General features: G+C 37.6%; 1 protein-coding gene across 3 annotated transcripts in view; it reads right to left on the bottom strand.

The window, feature by feature from the left end:
• Positions 1-21,765, bottom strand: part of col21a1 (collagen, type XXI, alpha 1) — a 54,613-nt gene that overhangs the window by 13,780 nt on the left and 19,068 nt on the right. For all 3 annotated transcript variants that reach the window (XM_053620549.1, XM_053620548.1, XM_053620547.1), the window contains 10 exons: positions 21,395-21,448; positions 18,240-18,293; positions 17,874-17,927; positions 17,743-17,796; positions 14,829-14,882; positions 10,620-10,664; positions 6,558-6,611; positions 6,364-6,417; positions 5,943-5,996; positions 5,754-5,825 (listed from right to left, as the gene is read on the bottom strand). In XM_053620549.1, coding sequence (XP_053476524.1) covers positions 5,754-5,825; positions 5,943-5,996; positions 6,364-6,417; positions 6,558-6,611; positions 10,620-10,664; positions 14,829-14,882; positions 17,743-17,796; positions 17,874-17,927; positions 18,240-18,293; positions 21,395-21,448 — 549 coding nt within the window. The remainder of the gene's footprint in view (positions 1-5,753; positions 5,826-5,942; positions 5,997-6,363; positions 6,418-6,557; positions 6,612-10,619; positions 10,665-14,828; positions 14,883-17,742; positions 17,797-17,873; positions 17,928-18,239; positions 18,294-21,394; positions 21,449-21,765) is intronic.

Below are 21,765 nucleotides of genomic sequence, written 5' to 3'. Positions count from 1 at the left end.
CATGACAAACGAGTAGGTGTACCTAATAAAGTGACTGTTCTACACGTTTGTACCTAATAATTCTAACCACAATTATTACTTACTTAAGTTTGTTTACCTACACGGCTTTATGGAGTCACCATGGAATTTGGTGTTAAGGTTTTAGCTGTTAGTTAAAATGCTAACATTTGTGCTAATAAATTGGTGACTAGCCGAAAAAAGGGGTAAGTTTTAAAAAAAAAGTTCATGTATTTTTAAAATGTTTTTGCTTTAAAAATGTTCTTTTAAAACAAGTTCACATGTTTTCCCACAGCCGAGCTTACCATCTTCTGGTAAAAAAAAAAAAAAAATTAAGAAGAAGGAAAAAAAAGAAAGCAGGTTTAACACCTTTTTTTAAGAAAAAACAAAATACTAAAATTGTGTCAGGGCATGTAACTCGATAGTTTGCTCATGATTTTGTAAAAGCGATGAATTTTTTATGAGCTTCTCCACTTAAAGTCTTTTATATTTATGTGTATATCTGAGGTTACTATCCAAATATTCTGTGAGAAATTAGACATTCAAAGGCTTATATCACAAAGCAATACATGGTATCGGTGCATTTAAATTAAAAAAGTAAGTATGCCAAATGAGCACTGTATCTGACTGAAACTCTACCATTATGATATTATACCATTTACTCTTAAAAATGCTCAGATACCGTGAAATACTGTCGTAAGTTTATGTTGTCACACTAATAAACAGTTGACGTGAAATGACAGCGATCTGGATCTACTTCATGAATAAAGATGGCAAATTAAAACAAAACAGACTGCAAATTGTGCTCTGGGAAAATATCAAGAGGAGCTACTACAGCATCTTCGTCTGTGATCCGTGCGGCCTGAATAAACTGGTGTTTTTAACTATGATCTTTTTAACAGAAAAGCATTAAGTAGTGATGAGTGTGCAGAATAGCTGTGGCATGCCAGTGCACTTCAATTCTGTGAGCACCGAGGCCCTGTTTACATCTGGTCACTTCATGCGTTTTTCTCTGATCAGACACCTATCCGATTGTGAAAAGATCAGGTGTAAATGCCTTCCGAAGAACGCATTCGAGACGGATTTAAATCCGAATGCTTAAACCACGTCAGGAGGTGGTCTGGGACGCTGTATTCCAGACGAAACTGGCCAAGTCTAAATGCGTCTGGTTGTTGAAACCACGTAGGCTACGTCAGCGCTTTTCTCCTCCCAAATGGAAGTACGTCACTCACTTTAGCCGCGCCAAAAGCAAAAACCAACTGTTTGACCGGTATAGCCTGACTGAGATGAGTGTGCCTCCTCATTAAATTGCGTTGCAGGCAAAGATAAAGGAAGCTCTGGCGCCCCATTCGGAAACTGGATAGTCAGTCTTGTTCCGTAAAAGAAGCCAGCACTAGGCTTTATTTTCCCTCCGGTGTTGACTCCAAGCTTTCGTCCAGGTATCTCACTGGGTTTTAAAGTTTAGTACTGTTGACAGCGAAAGTGCTGCACATAATAAGTCCTGCCTTTTGTTGCGTAAGTGTTGTAGCAAACATTTTCGTTTTCTTTTTCGACTGCATTCCCAAACCCAAATAGAGCAAAATAACGGTGGCTTCCATTTCAGTTCAGCGGAAATGTGTATTTGCATTTTGCGCAGGAATAGAAGATTGGATTCATATCTGTTTAGCTGATACACATTATGTGGCCAAGTGTAAATGGAACCGTTTAAACAGATCAGCTGTCTGATCAGAGAAACCACATGAAGTGAGCAGGTGTAAACAGGCCCTGAGACACACATGCCTCCTTCCCCCTCACTTTAATTGTGAGTCAAGGTACAATTCACAGCTCAGGTCAGCCACCGCTTGCTTACTATTAAAGATATTGTTTAAAAGCCATAACGTCGTAAACATAAAACTCAGCACGAGGAGTTCAATGATAGCAGCAGACCATTAACAGAGTGAAATGACATGTTCCGTGATGTTTAATACTAAGTAGGTTACTCATTTCAGTATCAGTACCATTGAGTACCGAAGAAATGTACTGGGGAAAAATGGTTATCAAGGCATCCCTGATTAAAATGAAACTGATTTAGAACATTGGATAGAATAGTTACATTGCTGTGAAATAGATTATTGATTTCTTCTGTTTTTGTGTAAATCTCATACTAAATAGTTTTAGATCTTCAAACGAAATACAACTTAAAACAAAGGCAACCTGAGTAAACACACTAACAGTTTTTATTATAATTATTTTTTATTGAAGCAAAAAAAGTTATCCAACACCTATCACTCGTGAAAAACTAATTGCCCCCTAAAATTTAATATCTAATTGTGCCACATTTAACGGCAATTACTGCAACCAAATGCTTCCGATAACTGGAGATCAGTCTTTCACAGTGCTGTGGTGGAATTTGGCCCACTCTTCTTTGCAGAACTGCTTTAGGTCAGCCACACTGGAGGGTTTTCGAGCATGAACTGCCTGAGCCATTCAGAGGTGGACTTACTCCTATACTTTGGATCATTGTCTTGCTGCATAATTCAGCTGCGCTTGAGTTTCAACTTATGACTGAAGACCGGACATAGTTCTTTAGGATTTTCTGGTAGAGAGCAGAATTCATGTTTCCCTCAATTATTGCCAGTTGTCCAGGCCCTGAAGCAGCAAAGCATCCCCACCCCACAACTTCCAAACAGTTCAACTTTCGACTCATCAAGCCACAGAACATTCTCCCAAAAGGTTTGAGGATCATCAAGGTGTGCTTTGGGAAAATTCAGATGGGCCTTAATGTTCTTCTGGGTTAGCCATGGTTTTCACCTCATCACTCTTCCATGGATGCCATTTTTACCCCAGTGTCTTTCTGATAGTGGGGTCATGAACACTGACCTTTATTTACATTTATGGCATTTGGCAGATGTTCATTTCACCACCTACGTGCCAGAACAGAGACGAGTCTTGATTCATGCTTTCCTTGTACCCTGAGAGATGGAGGCACCAGTCTAGCAGTGTTAGACAAATGTGCCAGTGATGGAGAAGGGGACTCCTCAGTGAGTAGTGTAGAAGTTAGGGTAGAAGTAAAGGTCTGGCAGGTTTTTTTTTCAATCTTATTGATGCTAGAGAGGCCTGTAGCTCCTGTTGATGTTTTCCTTGCTCTTTTGTGACTTCCTGGATGAGTAGTTGCCGTGCTCTTGGATGAATTTTGGATGGTCGGCCACTATTGTGCCAAGTGTTTCCTTTTGGAGATAATGGCTCTCATTGTGGTTCTTTGGCATCCCAAAGCCTTTGAAAAAGCTTTGTAACCCTTCCCAGAATAATGTATTTCAGTCACCTTCGTCCTCATCACTTTTGGAATGTCTTTCAACTTTGGCATAGTGTGTTATTGTGTAAGAACTTTTAACCAACTTCATGCTGTCAAAAGTTCTTTTTAAGTGTTGATTTGAGTGAACATGGCTGGCAGTATTTAGGCCTGGTTGCGTCTAGTCCAGCCGAACCACATTATGAATGCAATTTCGTAGATTTGGGGAATCAGTAACCATGGAGGCAAATACATTTTCACACGGGCCCAGTTGGTATTGGATATTGGTATTGGATAACTTTTGTTGCTTCAATATATAACATTATCATTTAAAAACTATATTTCGTGTTTACTCCGGTTGCCTTTGTTTTAATCTTAGGTTTTGTTTTAATTTCTGAAATAATTTAGTATAAGGTATACAGTCATGTGAAGTAAGTACACCCCATGGAAATTGTTGGCTTTTTTGACATATTAGTACAAGCAAACATTTGATCATCTTTGAAACAATGCCTATTAATGAAGTTAATATACTTGAACAAATGCACAAGGAAAATGAGCTTTTTCAATCATTTATTGAACAAAAATATCAATAGATGTGATATTCTTCTGTGGAAAAAGTTAATACACTCTTGGCCTCAGAAGCTAGTATTGCCCCCTTTAGCAGAAATAACTTCTTGTAGACGTTTTGCATAATTGACAACCAGGCTTGCTAGAATTTTTGACCATGTGTCTATGCAATATTCTTTCAGTTGCAAGATGTTGATAGGTTTGCTAATGTGCTTGGGCTCATTATCCAGTTGAAATGTCCACATTCAATTCGACTTCAACTTTTGGACAGATGGTCTCACATTATCTTCAAGCATTCTTTGATGTGATGCAGAATTCATAGTTAAATCAATGAATGCAAGCTGTCCAGTCCCTGAGGCAGCGAAGCAACCCCAAACCCTAACATTTCCAACACCGTGCTTCACAGTTGGTATGAGGTTCTTCTCCTGAAAAGCTGTCTTTGGTCTGTGCCAAACATGTCTGTTGTTACTGGGGCCAAACAAGTCTATCTTTGAATCGTCTGTCCAGAGCACATTATTCCAAAAGGCCTGGTCTTTGCCTATGTGCTCACTGGCAAACTGTAGTCTTGCAAAGGCTTTTTCCTGGCACACCTCCCATGCAGGTCAAATTTGTGCAATCTCTTTCTGATGGTGTCAAAATGCATGCTTCTACAAACAGTTGCAAGACTTACTAGCAGGTCCTGTGATGGAAATTAGGGGTTCTTGGAGACTTCTTTTTGCATCTGGTGTACTCTTGGGCTGAATTTGCTTGGACAGCCAGTCCTGGAGAAATTGGCAGACGTTTGAAATCTGTGATTTGTAGATTATTTTCCTTACAACGGAATGATAATTTGGAGATCTTTTTAAATCCCTTTTCAGACTCCTAGACAGAGTGACAACATTTTTTCTGAAGGCCTTACAGAACTCTTTAGATCTTGGCATGATGACACCACATTTCAATAGCAAAGGGAGCACCAGACACTATGATATAATATGAGAGGGCTATATACTAGAGGGGTATAAGACAAGACAGATTCCACCTGCATTCCCTATGCAGGTTGTAATCACTGGCACCCAATCTTGAACACCTGATACTAATGTTATGTTTTGAAGGCATGATAAATGTAGGGGTACCCTAAAGTGCATTTATCACACCTTCAGAGTACTCATTCCCCACTCCCCCCCCTTGCTTTTAAATTGTGCGGCCATGTGCATTTTACTTTCGCTTTCAAATTATCGGCAATTCAGGGGCAGCAATTGTTTGATTATTATTCTTAATGGAAAAACCACCACAACAACAAAACAGTACAATGACACACCCGCTTATATTAAACATAGAACTTTTGAAACCAAATCTTCTTTTCGGTCAGCTCGCCTCACTCTCATTATGTGATCAATGAAATCTGATCTGTGCTGTGACTCTGACTCATGGTGAATTGAGCAGACGTGTTCAGTTTTTAATTGTAGCGTCCATTCTCTAACTGAACTAAATGATTTTTATTACTATAAAATAGCAACACGAGAGTGGGCAAGTTATGTAATCGGTGTGCAGCCGAACACTGTGTAACACCAGGAGTGCAGACTATCGCAGCAAGCCTAGTTCACTTACTTTTTCCTGCTGACTGATCTGTTTCTTTGTTCATTTAATTGTGAAAATTACTACAAAAAACTGACATTTTGTGTCATTGGATAGTGATGGTGTTATTAATAGGCACTGTTTCACAGCAGATCAAATGTTTGCTTGTCCAAATATGTAAAAAGCACCACACAACAATTTCCATGGGGATGTACTTTTTTTTTCGCACATTTTTTCACATGATGGTACACAAAAACAAAACAGATACTTTTTCACAGCATTATAAATATTGGATATTATATTCAAAAGAATATTTGAAATTTTTATGACATTTGATAGACCAGTCATTTTCCTGTGTTGTCCATACCTTAGATCCCTTTATACCAGGCATTCCAGGCTGTCCTGGTTGACCTGGGTTCCCTGCTTCTCCAGATTGACCCTTTAACAAAAACCAAAACATTTAGTTATATATCGAAAACTTAAAAAATTTCTTATACTACTTGTTAAAACAGCTTTTAAAGCTATGAAAATATTAACGTATTACATAATATTTTACCTGTTGACCAGGTAGCCCTGATTGACCCGGCACACCATTGTCTCCTTTACTGCCCTAATGATGAAATGAGAGAGTAGAATTATATGAATAAACAGTGGGTAATAGAAAACTAAAAGTTGTTGAATGTTTACAGGTTACTGCAGTGTAGAAATGTTTTCTAATCAGGACTAGTTCGAGTCCCTAAATTCTCTTTTCTGCAGTTTAGTTCATCCTTTTCACCCCATAAAGTGAGTATGTATGATAGAAAGTATTGGTATGTAAGTGTAGACTCTTGAAATTAGAAAAGAGTACAGCCTACACTGACTAAATACCTTTTAATATTGAATTATTTTATGATTTAGCAACCATTATAACAGTGCACCTAATTCCTACTATTGATGTAAGCAGTGTATAATATGAGGTTGAAAACATGCATTATGACCTTGGGTCCAGGTAATCCAGATGGACCACGTATTCCAGGCAAACCCATCTCGCCCTGTGAAAAGACACTCTCGGTTGGCATTTTTCCCCCCCAAGCAAAGCTCATTGTTGGTCAGCCGTTTACTAGAATTGAAATATTTTACTAGTTTAACATAATTCCTGAAAGTCCATGAAGCTATGGGTATATTCACTTACATTGTCCCCTGGTGTGCCTTTTGCTCCCTTTGGTCCTGGTAATCCTGTCTCACCCTAAACAATAAAATATTGAAATTAATTTGATTATTAAACCTATAAAATAACAATACCTATAGTATTTAAATTCTTATGGTTAATCACTGGCCATGTACTCACTAAATCACTAAATTTCAGCCAATTTTGTAGCAATGACTTTGACCATGGCATGATCTCAATGACTTTAACCATGGCATGGGATGCACTGAAAGGAAAATTATGGGCCAAAACCGAAAATTCAGGATGCACATGACCAAAAACCAAAATGAATAAAAAAAAAAATTTTTTTTTGTATAATTGTGTTATTAGAATTTTTAATTCATTTCATGTATTTAATGAATCTGAATTGAAAAACTACAAACCAATAAAATTATCACATTTTTAAATTAACACACCAAAATAAAAACAATATTAAATATATTATTCCTCATTCAGTTCTGTAACAATCAAATTTAATTTTTTTTTATCCAAGTAATGTAACGTTAACTATTATGCAAAACAGCAGTCAAGTAATGAACTTGGCAGCTGTAGGCTAGCATCTTGCAAATGCAAAGTTTGTGTAGCATATTTAATCATTTTAAAATGATTGTTTTCAGGCAAACATGTTTTCAGGGGGTGTATCGAACCTGTTGTGGAAAAGTGCTTCGGCACCGTACCCCATCTTGAAACTTCTACGGAACAAACACTGCGGATTGCAAATTTGATGTACTTATCAGAAACTTTTGAGTATTTCCAAATAGTTGACATGATTGCCCTTTGCTGGGTAATGCCGTGATAACCGTCAGCTAGATAGAAAGTGAAATTTGAGGACTGTGGCTCATATTTTCGTCCTTTTTTTCTCTTTCGGCCAAAAACCGAAAATGCCATTTTTGGCCAAAAATTTCAGTGGCTGAAATTTCGGTGCATCTTGGTGTGTACAGTTTATCTTTTTTGTTGTTGTTGACATGATTGCAACACATAACTGCTGCATATTTATGAGCTGTGCATTCTACCAGTCTCTTGTTTGACCACATCCCAAAGGTACTCTGTTGATTCAGATCTGGTGACTAGGTAGGCCATTGGAGTACATTAGACTCATTGTCATGTTTATGAAACTAGTTTGAGATCCTTTGTGACTTGGAGTGTCCTCGTGATGAAAGTAGCCATTATAAAATTGGTGAATTGTGGCCATAAAGGGATGCTCATGGTCAGCAACAGTACTCAGACTGTGGCATTCAAACTAAAACTTGATTGGTATTAAAAGGTCCAATGTGTGTCAAGTAAACATTCCCCACACCATTACACCACCACCAGCTTGAATTGTTGACATAATGCTGTCTGGGCTCATGGATTCGTGATGGTGATGCCAAATTCACATCTTGCAGTCTGGATGGCGCAACAGAAATCAAGATTTCGTTTTCTTTTTTTTTTCCTAATCTTCAGTTGTCCAATTTTGGTGAGACTTTGCCTGCTGTAGTCTTAGATTCCTGTTCTTGGCTGATAGGAGTGAAACAAGAAATGGTCATCTGCTGTTGTGTCTCATCCTCTGCAAGGTTTGACGTGTTGTGACCTGAGTTGCTTTTCTGCTCACCATGCTTGTAAAGAGTGGTTATGAGTTATCATAGCCTTCCTCTCAGTTCCAGTGGCATTCTCCCTGTATGATTTCATGCATTGCTCTGCTGTCACCTGATTGATTAATTGGATTATTTCATGACTGAGCTGGTGTTTACGTGTCTTAACTGTAATACTGTCTTGTGTAACATCCTTATCTTTATGGTCTCTTTGGTAAATGCTAATATTTTTACATCATAGTGGTTGCAGCACTCTGACTGCATCTACTACCAGATCTACCTGTAGAGCAGGGGTGTCAAACATACTGCCATGGGCCAGGACCAGCCTGATAAATGTAATAATCCAGCCCATAAAATTATTTTAGAATCAGTGTTAATTAATTGAATTGAAGATTAGAAAAAAGAGGTAGGCGGAAATAGAGCATTTAACTGGGAGCCATAAATTTGGCTGCTCACAAAACATGATGTAATTTTTTCACTAGCAAGCTAAATATATTTACATGTAATCCTTAAGCCCATTTCCCAATTAAGTTTCCCAATTAAGTCCATTACAGTGTGGAAAAAACATGGAAAAGTTTAAGATGGGGTAAACACTATAAAGTGCACTGTAAGGTAAAAGCATGATTTGGAAAGTTTGTCTTCCTGTTATTGAATTGCTCTGTTCATCTATTTTGTATATGATGCTTGTTCAATCCATGTCTCTATATTTTTTATTTGTTGTTTGGAGTGTTACTTTTTGGTTCAGTTTGGATGGATGTCTTTTATTAATAGTTAATATAATTTATATATTTATTTCATTTAAAAAGTACAGTCCATTTTCATGGTACAGTCAGCAAAGTTTGTTTTTGTAATAAAGTTTAGCAATATTTTACTTTCAATTTTAAAACCTGTTGCTTGATTAATCAACTATCGGCAGGTACTTCCCAACTTGGATATTGGTAAAATCCACTATTGGTCAACCTCTAAACACACGCTTTGATGGCATCAAACAAGATACAGCTAGTATGCACTTAAAATCGTGCACTTAAATGCAGCCAAGAACTACTAACTAATAGTCCAATAACACCCATATGAACACATGGACACCAAACACACAATGCAGACACGAGGAAAATTCAATCAAGCCAATTGCCCAGCAAAAGGCAGACAGTGTAAAGCTGCTGGAAATCTGAAGCGCTGTGCCAAAGTCTGTCACTCATGCAAGAAGACGCCTGCACAGCAGATTCCTGGCAAGGACTCTTCTCTCAGCAAACAGCACAGTCGACAAAAGAAAGTTCATCAGCTATCTGCGACTCGCACAATATCAGCTCAAACGGATTCAGCAGCAATGATGTTTGTGTTTGCCATCAACAGTGGCACATACCCACAGTAACCTGTTCTGCAAGACCAATTTTCCGTCAGATATGAGTCTGCACTGTTGTTACACCACCCATAAGGTCCTCACAAAGTTGTCAACATTTTCCAAGCCGAATGCAGCCATTCTGTGTGAACGTTATAAACCCCCAACATCGTCATATATGAGCTCACTGAGGCAACGGTTTTCTCCAAGCTAGACCTCACAGCATATTGCCACCAACTTGTTACACCCAGAAACATCAAAATTTTAGCATCTGTTCTGCTGCCAAAGTGCTCCTAAATTTCCCAAATGCAAGAAAGCATACTCTGAGTGAATAATTTCAATTATATCATTGTCAGTGATGTCCCAAGATGCATATAACAAAGCTGTTCCAATGGCTGAAAGACAATGGCCTGACTCAACAGAAACAAATGTGAACTAAAAAATTAATGATGGAGATATTCTCAGACGACATCCTGCAAGTCTATGCTCATATCCAGAACAACAAATGGCACACCATCAAAGAAGGTACAATGCATTCAGACAAATTCACACCACAAAAATATCTATAGTGGCCTTACTGTTTCTGACAACCGTGTTCTAATTCCAGGTCCCCACTGCTCTTGAGCATGGAGTACTACAAATTGTCCAGGAAATCCATCAAGGCAACAGGAAGGCCACAGCCCTGCTCAGAGAAAAGGTAAGATTTCCTAACATATTCCAAGTGAAGGTTCTTATTGAGCACTATCTAGAAAGCCAGGCAAACATCATAACTTGCCTTAATGAACCATTTAAGATGTCCATGGTGCAACATTAGTGCTGACTTCTACAGTCTGCTCCTGTCAGGAGAATATCTGTTTGGTCATCATAGATGATTGCACATTCTGTCCATGACACAAGCTGTTTGCTCCATATCAGCTTGTTAGTTTACTCTGTAAATGTTGAGCAATGTTGTGCCAGTGGAACAGATGGAATGTGTGTGATGTGGATTGGACACGCATACATGATGCATCTGGTTTAATTTAGTACAGCTCCAGTGTGAGAGTGGCTTATCAATATAGTTACATAAGATTATTTATTTTATTTACGCAGTCAATAAATAGTGTTTCAAACATAAGCCACTGATACTGATAAACTGACCTTTAATCCGCTTGGGCCTTCACCTCCAGGCATTCCTGGCAGTCCCTGAAAACATATACAGGATCTTTAAGCTATGGTTTGACTATTAGCATAATGGTGCATATGCCAGGTTTCTTAATCATAATTCAAATTGCAATAACACATGAAATTTATGGTACCAATAGCATGCAATATTAAAAGGACAAATACTACCATTTCAATGTATTTAGGAGATTTACATTGTGAGCAGATCGTATTGTACATTAGGACAGTGTGTAGGGGTTTCCTTTCCCACTAATGCCACAAACATGCACGGTTCTGGAAGGAACTTTTCCTCTGGCTGTGTAGATTAATCACATGAAATGTGCTCCTGCAGCTTTGCCAGCCAGAAAGAGTAATAGGTTTAACAGGATGTTGTTTTAATACTAATACCACCATAAAACAGGAAGAAGCTCCACCAGAGATTAGTAGTCAAAAGCCCTAGGGAATGTGTAGCAAGAAAACTAATCAAATAGTTTGCTCCTGAAACATGTGCTGCTGCTGTAGTTGGTATCGAGATAAAACATTTAAAATATCTGAAGAGTTTTGAAGACTAAACACCGGTTTGTGTTTGCACACCCTTGAAGGATCAGCAGTTTTATTAATATTGAAAGAAGATGTAAAATGAACAACGTTGACGCAAATTACAAAATGAAGAGCATGACACCTAAATAAATGTTGGGTCACTCGAAGATGTTTGATTTATCTTGAGACTTCTTTACATCTTACTATTAGATCAAGTAGTACTATGAAACATATTGGGTAACTAAATGTGTTGTATTGCAAGCACTTATTTGTTAAAGGCTATAATACCTGATCAGAACAGTACACCATGTATATGTAAAATCAATAGAAAATACTTTGACACATCTTTTTAAATAATGTTATACCATGAAAGTTGAAATCTGATCTTGGCTCGCGTACAGTAAGGTGTTTTAGCATTTTGAAGTATTCCCAAGCACTCCATGCTTCCTCTTTGAACTGTGATGCATGTATGTGCCTGATATCTGTTGGAAACATTTCCTTCACAAAACTGTCACCAATAATCGTGAAATATGGAGGTTTTTTTTTTTTATGTCGGTACAAACAAAAAAAGAAATTTAATGAATGTTCCATGATGATTGATTAGGTTCCACTATGCTCATGTCAGCTATTTTTATCTAGGAACATATCTGCATGGTTTCTGTTTAAAGCATTAAACAGTCCTGAAATTGTACAAAATGACTTCAGCATTTTTTAAATCGGCGATGAATTATTATGAGTGTATAACATTATGCTGTTGCCTTAGAACCTTTTTATCCTTAAGTCTTCATATGGACATTTAGGAGAGGAGAGCTGACTTCAGCTTTTCATGTTCTGTTATGACCTTTATTCTACAAAATTAACTGCAAATGATAATTAATGCGATTTAACATGCTGTTGGTACCAGTTCTAGCATACAGATCGGTATCTTAGTCTTCCATGGTTTGCCTTTGTTTTATGGGTTGAGATACTGCTAAAGATGTTAAATTTGTCACATACAGTGGTGGATTTAGTGACTTGGGGGCCCTAGGAAAAATGTAGGAATGGGCTCTCATTTCAGTGTTTTAACATTGATATAAAAATTTTCAGCATATGTTATTTAGCATTAATAGCAGTAATCAGGAGTGAACTGATACACTCATAAATTAAGTATTCTGATGGCATTTTAGCATATGAAGTTTTAGAAAAACATAATTAATTAGCGAAAAGTAAAATAAAACTTTCTTAACCACAGGTTTATGCAGCGTTTTGGGGGCCCTTGGTAGCCTGGGGCCCAAGGCAATTGCTTACCTTTGCCTAATGGTAAGTCCGCCCCTGGTCATATAGAGTAAGCTTAGCTGTTTTTGACAGCCATTTGGAGCTTTATCTCTGGAAAACTAAATATCTTATTTCTTTTGGCCGTGCTGATGTACTGTGGGTGTACTTTTTCTAAAATCTTAAAGCATTTGTGGTGATTGGTGAACAAAGGTGATGTGTTTTTATTTGAAGAAACTGTTTGGAATAAAATCCTTTCTAAAGTAAAAAGCCACATTTAATTGCATTCAAAAATTAATTTTATATTAACTTTACTATATTTGTATTTTATTATAGTTATTTATTTTATTAAGAAATATTAATTTGTGGTAGTACTATGCTAATAGTATCCTGAGGGGAATTAACTGGGAGAAACAATAAATCCAGTGTTGAGTGGAATTTTAGAGGAAAGTAAACAAACACTTAATAATTTAGTGTATCCAATAAAGCCATGTTGAAATAACTCTAAAATTTTCCATGATGAGCTGAAGCAGATGTTTGGTCTGGATTTGCTCTGCATGGATTAGGAAATCAACATGGAATCATGGGACTGTGGCTGAACAATACTTTGGAAGAAAATGAGATGGAGAGGGTTAGTTGTATTAATGAATTTATGCATGAATGTTAAATGGGAGACAAAGCATTTTAGTTAATGCTTGGTGCTTTCAATGTTTCAGGGTGGTGTCTCACTTCTTTGTCACCTTTTTCACCCCTCATGAGTTTGCATCCCTGCATGATATCGGTGACTACTCACTCTGTACAGTGTGGTTGTAATCCAAGTGTAGAAAAACACACAAGTGTGTGGAGCATATAATCACTCCAAAACAAAAGAGCTGCAAGGTAGAGGAAATCTAGCTAAAAATACCAGACTCTGCAGTTAACAGTGAGTGGTAATATTGGTTGACCAATGTATGGGTTCATAGAAAATATTCGCTTATACATTCTGGCTTTATCCTAAAGGTGTCCAGCTTCTGTATTATTGTGTTCATTTTTGTTTTAGTCATTCTACCCTTATCTTATTGTTTTATTTATTCCTCAGACACTGTTCATAGAGAACTTGATAAATACAATATGGTCTGTCGATGACGTTTTCACTTTTACACTAGCAGTGCATTAACCACCAGCTCTGCTAGCCAGCTATTTAGCAGAGAATGTGGAATATTCTGAGAAAAAGCTGAGGGGGAAAATCGGCGCTGCTCACCATTACAGTGAGCATAATATACTTAGTGCAGATGAAGCCAACGACACTGCAGAATTTTCTTTTGTGGTTTTCTCAGTGCAGGGCATGCTCACAAGCATAGCTGGCTTGTTCAATAGGCCATATAACAATTGCCTAGGGTGAAATGTCACAAAGTGCCCTCTTGAGGCATTATTTTTTGTTTAGCCAGTTAGATATATTTATTTAATTTGTTTTCCATAAATGTAATGTTCATATTCACCAAATATACATTGAGGTAAACAGCAATAGTCTAATAAAATATGATGAAGCTTTCTTCTTCTACTTAACCCAGTTGGCAATCATGTATGACATGAGAAGGGTATTAGTTGGTGACATTGTTTTGGGTGTTTTGGCCAATAATGCTAGGGCTTCAAAACATTATCCCTCCGGGGCAGAAAAAGAAAAATGCTGGAGGCTTGGTGAGATTGTCACAAAGCCTCCATAATGAACTGTAGGTGTTTTGTTGGTGGGGTATACTGGGCTATTAACAGTGACTGCTAGTCATTGTGCTGTTGTAATCATGTTTTAGACGCTATTGCATTGTTGGTGTCTCTTTAGTGGACTACCAGCTCCATTAATAACCCAGTTTTGCAGCAGTATAGGTGATCCATTTTCAAAATCTAGGGCCCTACAGATCATGTGCTGGCCCTGCTCACATGGGTATAAATTCAGTTCTACAGAGTGCTATGGAGTCTAGTGGAATTCTACTAATTGTGCTCATATGAAAAACGTCAGAGTATACACACAACTGTTATTCTCTAAATGACTTTGAACCATGGTAAATCACACTGCAGGTGCAAAGTTAAACAATTTGCTAGACATCACAATGGATATAAAATTTTTAAGGTCCTTTCATACTGAGCGCGATTAAGCGATGTGAATGTTTGACACGATATGGCTGTCTTTACCCACACAGATCTTTAGTAAATCAGGACATAATAGAATACTATATTAGGTTCTGATTATTTTATATATATGTGTGTGTGTGTGTGTGTGTGTATATATATGTGTATATACACATATATAAAATATTAACTAAAATATTAACTAAACTAACTAACTACAGTGATCAATTTATTATATATATATATATAATAAATTGATCACTGTTCAAAAATTATTTTGGCATAGGAGTTAATATTTTAGAATATACTTACAGGATGTCCTTCTCTTCCATCTAGACCAGGAATACCAGGAGTGCCTTTATCACCCTTAAGAAACAATACAAAGGCGTATAATAAATATTTCTGGTTTTAAAATAGAACTGCCATCAAGCTAAGTATTCAGTGTTAATATCATATGTTTGATACAACTATCCTTTACACAGTACCTATGGACTAGACATGCACTCTCATTCCCCTCCAAAAGTATTGGAACAGCAAGGTCCATTCTTTGGTTTTTGCTAAACACTGAAGACATTTGCATTTAAGACGACTGAGACAATAAAAATTACAGCTTTAAATTCCTGATCTTTATATCCAGACGTGTTAAACAACTTGGCACATGACACCTTTTTTTTAAACCCACCCAATTTTCAAGTGATCAAAATATTAGAAAATGTGACTGATTGGTGTTTCTTGTTGGTCAGGTGTGCACTGTTAGATTAATTATTGAAAGAATTAATAGCTTTGAATGTCTGATTTTGGTTTGAGCCTTGTGTTTTGCCTGTAAAGACTGCATTTGTTGTGGAAAAAAAAGGATAAACCAACATGAAGACTAGAGAGCTGTCTGTGGGAGAAAAGGTGTTGAAGCTGTGAAAAGAGGAAAAAGCACAAACATTGGGCATAGCCAATAAAACAATTTGGAATGTGCTGAAAAAGAAAGAAATCACTGGTGTGCTAATAACGAGACATCAAACAGGTTGGCCAAGGAAAACAACAGCAGTTGATGACTAACATTGTGAGTGCTGTGAAGAAAAACCCAAAAACAACAGTCCGTGACATCACCAACAACCTCCACATGGCAGGGGTAAAGGTTTCTCAATTCACTATTTGAAGACTTTGACAGCAGAAACATAGAGGCCATACCACAAGATTGGAATATGCCAGATTGGAATTGGCAAAGAAGAAACATTGTTCAACGACAGCATTCCGAACGCTAGCCTGGCAAACCGCACATCACACCAACAGTATAGCAGCACTGTCTTGTAAGACTTGCGGCTATGGTGTGTGTTTACATAAACAGCGAATGGTGCAGGAATGCCATTGTGGTTTCAAGCTACTGTTTGTCGCTGATTGAGTTTGACTGAAATGCAGGCCATACTACCTTCCCAGAGATTTTACCACCATGCTCCTTTTCGTGGTGTACATTCTGCTTGGTGCTAATTCTAGGAAGCTTTAAGTGAACCCTAGAAGATCATTAACCTTCAGACTGCTCACCCCGACTTATTTTTCATTGTCGTTGGAGACTTGAACCACGCGAATCTGAGATCAGTGCTGCCAAAATTCTAGCAGCATGTTGATTTTGTAACCCATGGTACAAACACTTTAGACCTTGTTTGCGCCAAATTTTTCGGTGCTTACAAGGCTGCACCCACCTCAGCTACTGCACTGCTGTGCACCACAGCTGCTGCACATCACCTCACCCCGCCCCACCTCAGCTACTCTGACCACATCTCTTTTATTCTAATCCCAGCATACAGACCACTTCTAAAACGTGCCAAACCGGTTCTGAAACAGGTGAGAACCTGGTCTGAGGGAGCCGTCTCAGTACTTCAAGACTGTTATTTTTTCATCTAGTTCTTACACTTGCAGTAAGTTACCCATGTGAGTGGAGAATTGTGCTGATTTATGCGCACCTCATTTTGTTGGTGGAGTATATTTAAAAAGGAGTGCCTGGATAACCTTACCAAACAACTTTGAGTGTTTGCTAAGGTCATACAGTCAGAACAAGACATGACTTTGCTATAGAACTGTCAGGAGCTTCAGTTGCATGTTGGAAAATGCATATATGTTTGTGAGGCTCAACTGTCACATCCAAAATTTTCAATCACCTCAAACATTTTTAGGTCCCCTATTCAATCATGGTGGGCCCTTAAATACAAGGAGGGCACAATAGAACACCTGGGAAGGGATGACCTTGTGCTCTTTGAAACTCATTCCCATACCAAGCTGAGATGGAGCATGCATCAAGTGACAACAACCTTGCCTCCACCTGATCTGACAGTAAGCACATGCATCAGGCTACAACAAAGCTTTATCATGGGCCATCCCCAGGTTAATCAAACAGGCATTGTATTGCTCATTCTCATATAAAAAAAGAAACCAAAACCCTGAGGACAATGAAGAATGTCTGGTTTTTAAAAAAAAATTTTTTATTTTAAACACATGCTAGACTGGCATCAGCAAGCTTAACAGCAGATAATTTAAAAAAAAAAAAAGTTGGCTAGAATTTCCAAAAAAATAGTGTTTATGATGCAGGATGTGGGATTGTTGTCATTCTAAGCAGGGAGCAACTAGCTGAATGGAAAGTTTAGTATTAAAGTAAAAGTTGGGTGAAGTTGGTAGCAAGCTAGAGTATTTCAGACGTACATGATGCATTCTTAGCAAAGTGAAGAGCATGAGAATGGAGAACCAATGCATAGTGATCACTCCTTATGTCAGCATGTCATCTGCTTACAGGCATAGATTAAATCTCTTCAGCAATACGTGTTAAGGCATGGTATCCCATTCTAACCATATTATACTAAGCCCTCAGTAAGTATTACATAGTTATACTACTATGTTCTAAACGCTTAGTTATCCAGTAAGCATTTTAAAGCTTTAAATCAGCAACTCATGATGTGGACAACGACCACCTGTATATTGTGATGCTCAGCTAAGAAAAATAAAAACTATCTGATCTTTTGAAAAGGCCTGAAAACAGAAAGCATAATTCCACATTGAGAAGGAAATTGTGTGAGCCATGAATTAACAGCGTATTGCCATATTTAATTCACCCAAGTAATGCAGTAAAATTCATGGAAACTGGCCTAACCGAAGAACCCCAGTGGTCCATGATCTCGAATTGTAGAGGTCATTAATATCTAAACATGCTTATGATTATCCTCTTAAACCTTTGCTCAATGCAGACCTTTTGTCCAGTCCGTCCTGGAATTCCATCTTTCCCATCTCTTCCATGTGTCCCCTGTTGAAAAACAAACAAGTGCTTAGTGTTTGTTTGCTAACTACTAACACAAGAGTAAATGATAACTGCACACGTACAGGTTTCCCTGGATATCCAGGTGGGCCAACAGATCCGCTGTTTCCCTTTTCACCCTGTAATAAAGAAAATGGCTTTGAATTTGACATAGTTCATGGACATAGATTATGCTCCATGATCCCTGGATAATACTTGAATTGAATAAGCATTCTGTATTTTTAACGTAAGGTATGCGTTTATGTTGGTTATTTGTTTATTTATATATATATATATATATATATATATATATATAAAATAAAATAAGAGAGGGGATCATTAATATAACATTCATAAACAATTTCATTCAACATGTGAACATGTATTTATTTTATCAGGTATAAATGAATCAATTTCAAACAAATTGTCTACATATTTGTTTGACTTTGTACCTGTTGCCCATCTTTGCCTGTCATTCCTTGCCCACCTTGAGAGCCAGTTGCCCCCTTAAAAGAACAAGTTTATTAAAAAAAATATTAAAACATCTGTAAGGTTAATTGCACAATATTACAATTACAGTATAATAATATTAATATGTATTAGGTTATAGATGTAGATATAAGTGGATTATATATAAAAAGGTTGAATGTGTAGACTTTCAAAAGAATCCTGATTACACCCCCAATTCTGAAGAAGTTGGGACAGTATGTAAAATGCTAATAAAAAGAGTGATTGGTAAATGTACTTTGATTTGTATTTAAACAATAAAAACATAAAGACAAGATTGTTTTACCTAATCAACTGCATAGGTTTTTTTTTTTTTTTAAGGTAAACATTTATTTTGAAATTGATGCATGCACCATGTTCCAAAAAAGTTGGCACAGGGGCAATTTAGGACTAATAGCGATGTGACAAGTTGAAATAAGAAGGTGATGTGAAACAGGTGTGGCAGTCATCTAATTGTACTATATAAGGAGCCTCCAAAAAAGACCTAGTTCTTCAAGAGCAAGGATGGGTCCTGGTTCGCCAATCTGCCAGCAGATGCGTCAGAGAACAATCCAATCGGTTCCAATCGCATGGGTAACTTTCACATCTGTAAGGGCATCATTAATGCAGAAAGATATGTACACATTTTGGAGCAACATATGCTGCCATCCAGAGCAGGACAACGCCAAACCACATTCTGCCCGGATTACAACGCACATGGTTGCATAAGCAGAGAGTCCGGGTGCTAGCATGGCCTGCCTGCAGTCCTAACCTGTCTCCGCTTGAGAATGTGTGGCACATAACAATAAGGCAATGAAGGCCCTGAACAGTTGTGCAGCTGAAGAAATGCATAATGGAAGAATGAGGGAAAATTCCACTTGCTAAACTTAACCAACTGCAGTCTTCAGCGCCCAAACGCTTAAGTGTTATTAAAAGAAAAGCTGTTGTTATATAGAGATAAACAGTCGACCATCCCAACTTTTTTGGAGTGTGCTGCTGTCATCAGATTTGAAATTAGTATATTTTAAAAAATAAATTGAATTCACAAAGTAAAACATCAAATAATTGTTAATAATGTGTTTTCAATATGGTACAGGGTGAATTGAATTGTCATGTGACTTTGTTTGTGTTTTTGCATTTTCCATTCTGTCCCAACTTTTTTGAAATTGGGGTTGTATATAACCTCTAACATACTTTCCTGTATTGTAATATTTGGCTTGGATAAAAAATTATTACATATTTACCACTGGGTGATGGTGACTAAGGCTTCTGCAATAACTTGACAGAAGATAACGTATTTAACCATGGTCCTATGACTAACTGGAGGACCACAGTCATAGAACCACACTTACTTACAGTATGTAACCTTGTGTTCTACTTTCTTACCTCCAAGGCAGACTATCAAGACTGCATATCAGAATTAAATCAATAAGATTCATAATAGCTCCTGATGCTTCGTAACACTTCCAGATGCTAAAGCACACCCAAAGGGTAGGATTCTTCTGTTCTCTTATGACTGATATGTCACTCTTCTTAAGGATGGATTATTCTTGCATTTAACTGCATACATGCTTATACATTTGCATTGTGCATGTTTTGTGAAATTAATGCTACACATCCACACCATGCAATACCAGTGTAGATTGTGGGTGCAGTACAGCATCTGTGACAATGTCTGCAACTGACAAAAAAAAAAAACCCCACATAGTCTTCAAACCTACCGAAAAGTCTGTTTTGTGTACCAGACTTCTGGATTGGCAAGATTGGTAAATAGTTTTGAATTTTAGATTTGAGATGCCACTCATGACAGCAATCATGATGATTTGTTTTAACAAAGCTCATCAGTGTGTTTAACATCACTGAAGATGAAATCCTTAAACATTTTACAGTTCAACTTGGAAATCAGATGGACAGGGATGTCACTTTTAATGTACCATTTAGTGCCCCTTTTAATCCTCAAGATGTACATGAAGTACACAGGAGAGTATGTGAACAATGCTGCTCATGTTGCCTCCACTTCTGCACACCAAGTTATTAGTCAAGTATAAACTGGCCTTTATGTGGAGAAATCACTTGTGCTCCACAGCAGTTGGAATGTGGAAATATGCATCTTAAAAATCTAGGGTCACAAACCAACAATGTAGGACTGCAGTCATTTAAAGAAGATATTTAAGTCTCCTAGATCCTGAATTGTGTGCATCATCTTTATTTGGAATCAGAAAATAATTTGAAAAGAGCACAGCAAGGTGCTCCTTCCTGTGTACTCTACATCTTTGGCTTTCTTCTCTAGTAGCAGCTGCACTTCCGCAAGAAATATAGCCAGTTGGCTTGGATCTCAGAGCTATGTGGGATGGATCCATTTGTTTTGTTTTGGCGTTAGACAGTGTTGCTTTATGAACAGCGTGCTCTGAAGTCTGATGTTATCTAGCTCAGAGGAGAAAACCAGAACACCGTCGACTGCCTCTTTTCAGAATGGTGGTATCCCCTGAAGCTTGTGAATGTGTTCTGAAGGTTTGCTAACACTTTGCTCTGTTACAAAATCGGCTTTGTGTTCGGAGTCTTTACAGCATGTCCTCAATCTAGTTTACAGTTTTATATTGACGATAGCCTGCTCTTTCAAGTATTTAATTTGCAATTTCATCTAGTGCTTAAGACCTGCCTGGATACGGGCAGCCAGTGGCTTAGAGGGTTGTAACTAGGCTCTATCAATAGCATTTGAGCCAGCCAAACTTGCATTTTCCATTGTGTTAACAAGCACAGTTATTTACTGCACCTTTTTTCATAGCTGTCCCAGCCACGTCCCTATTTGGTCAGGGCACCGTTCCTTCCCTGTTTACACACTTGTCATGTCCATGTTTGGTCTGCTCAGGGGGGCCAACTATTTCCCCTGCATTTTTTAAAGATTCTTGGAATGTCTGGGCATAGGAATAAGGAGCCACCAATATATCTATATCTATATTAAGCCTGGAGAAACTGAAAGTTTTGTTAATTTATTTGCAGACAACTGTGCAGTTTGGAATCTGTCACTTTTGCTGTCAGCCTTTTAAACTACATAGATTCATATGGTAGATTCAATTGAAATAAGTGCATACAAATATTGTGTTAAAAATGCCTACACTACCTTTTCACCCGGTTGACCTGGAGGGCCAGCTAACCCTTCAACACCTCTTTCACCCTGCAGAGAAGGGGGGAAATATTTATTTAATTACAAAAATGTCTGCACACACCTTAAAATTGCTGTTTTTTGTGATGTAAAAAATAAAAATAATCCATGATACAGTCTGGTCCATAAGTATTTGGATAGTGACGCACCTTTTCATAATTTTCCTTCTGTACACCACCACAATGGAGTTGAAATGAAGCAATCATGAGATTGAAGTGTAGACTTTCAGCTTTAATTCAAGAGGTTACAGCCATGTTATACAGAGTCCCTCCATTTTCACAGGCTCAAAAGTAATTGGACTAACTAACATAATCATAAATAATAGGATA

This window comes from Ictalurus furcatus, chromosome 3, assembly GCF_023375685.1.
Source record: "Ictalurus furcatus strain D&B chromosome 3, Billie_1.0, whole genome shotgun sequence".
Classification (NCBI taxonomy): domain Eukaryota; kingdom Metazoa; phylum Chordata; class Actinopteri; order Siluriformes; family Ictaluridae; genus Ictalurus; species Ictalurus furcatus.
Note: the sequence above shows the minus strand (reverse complement) of the source record. Positions and strands in the feature narration are given on the sequence as shown.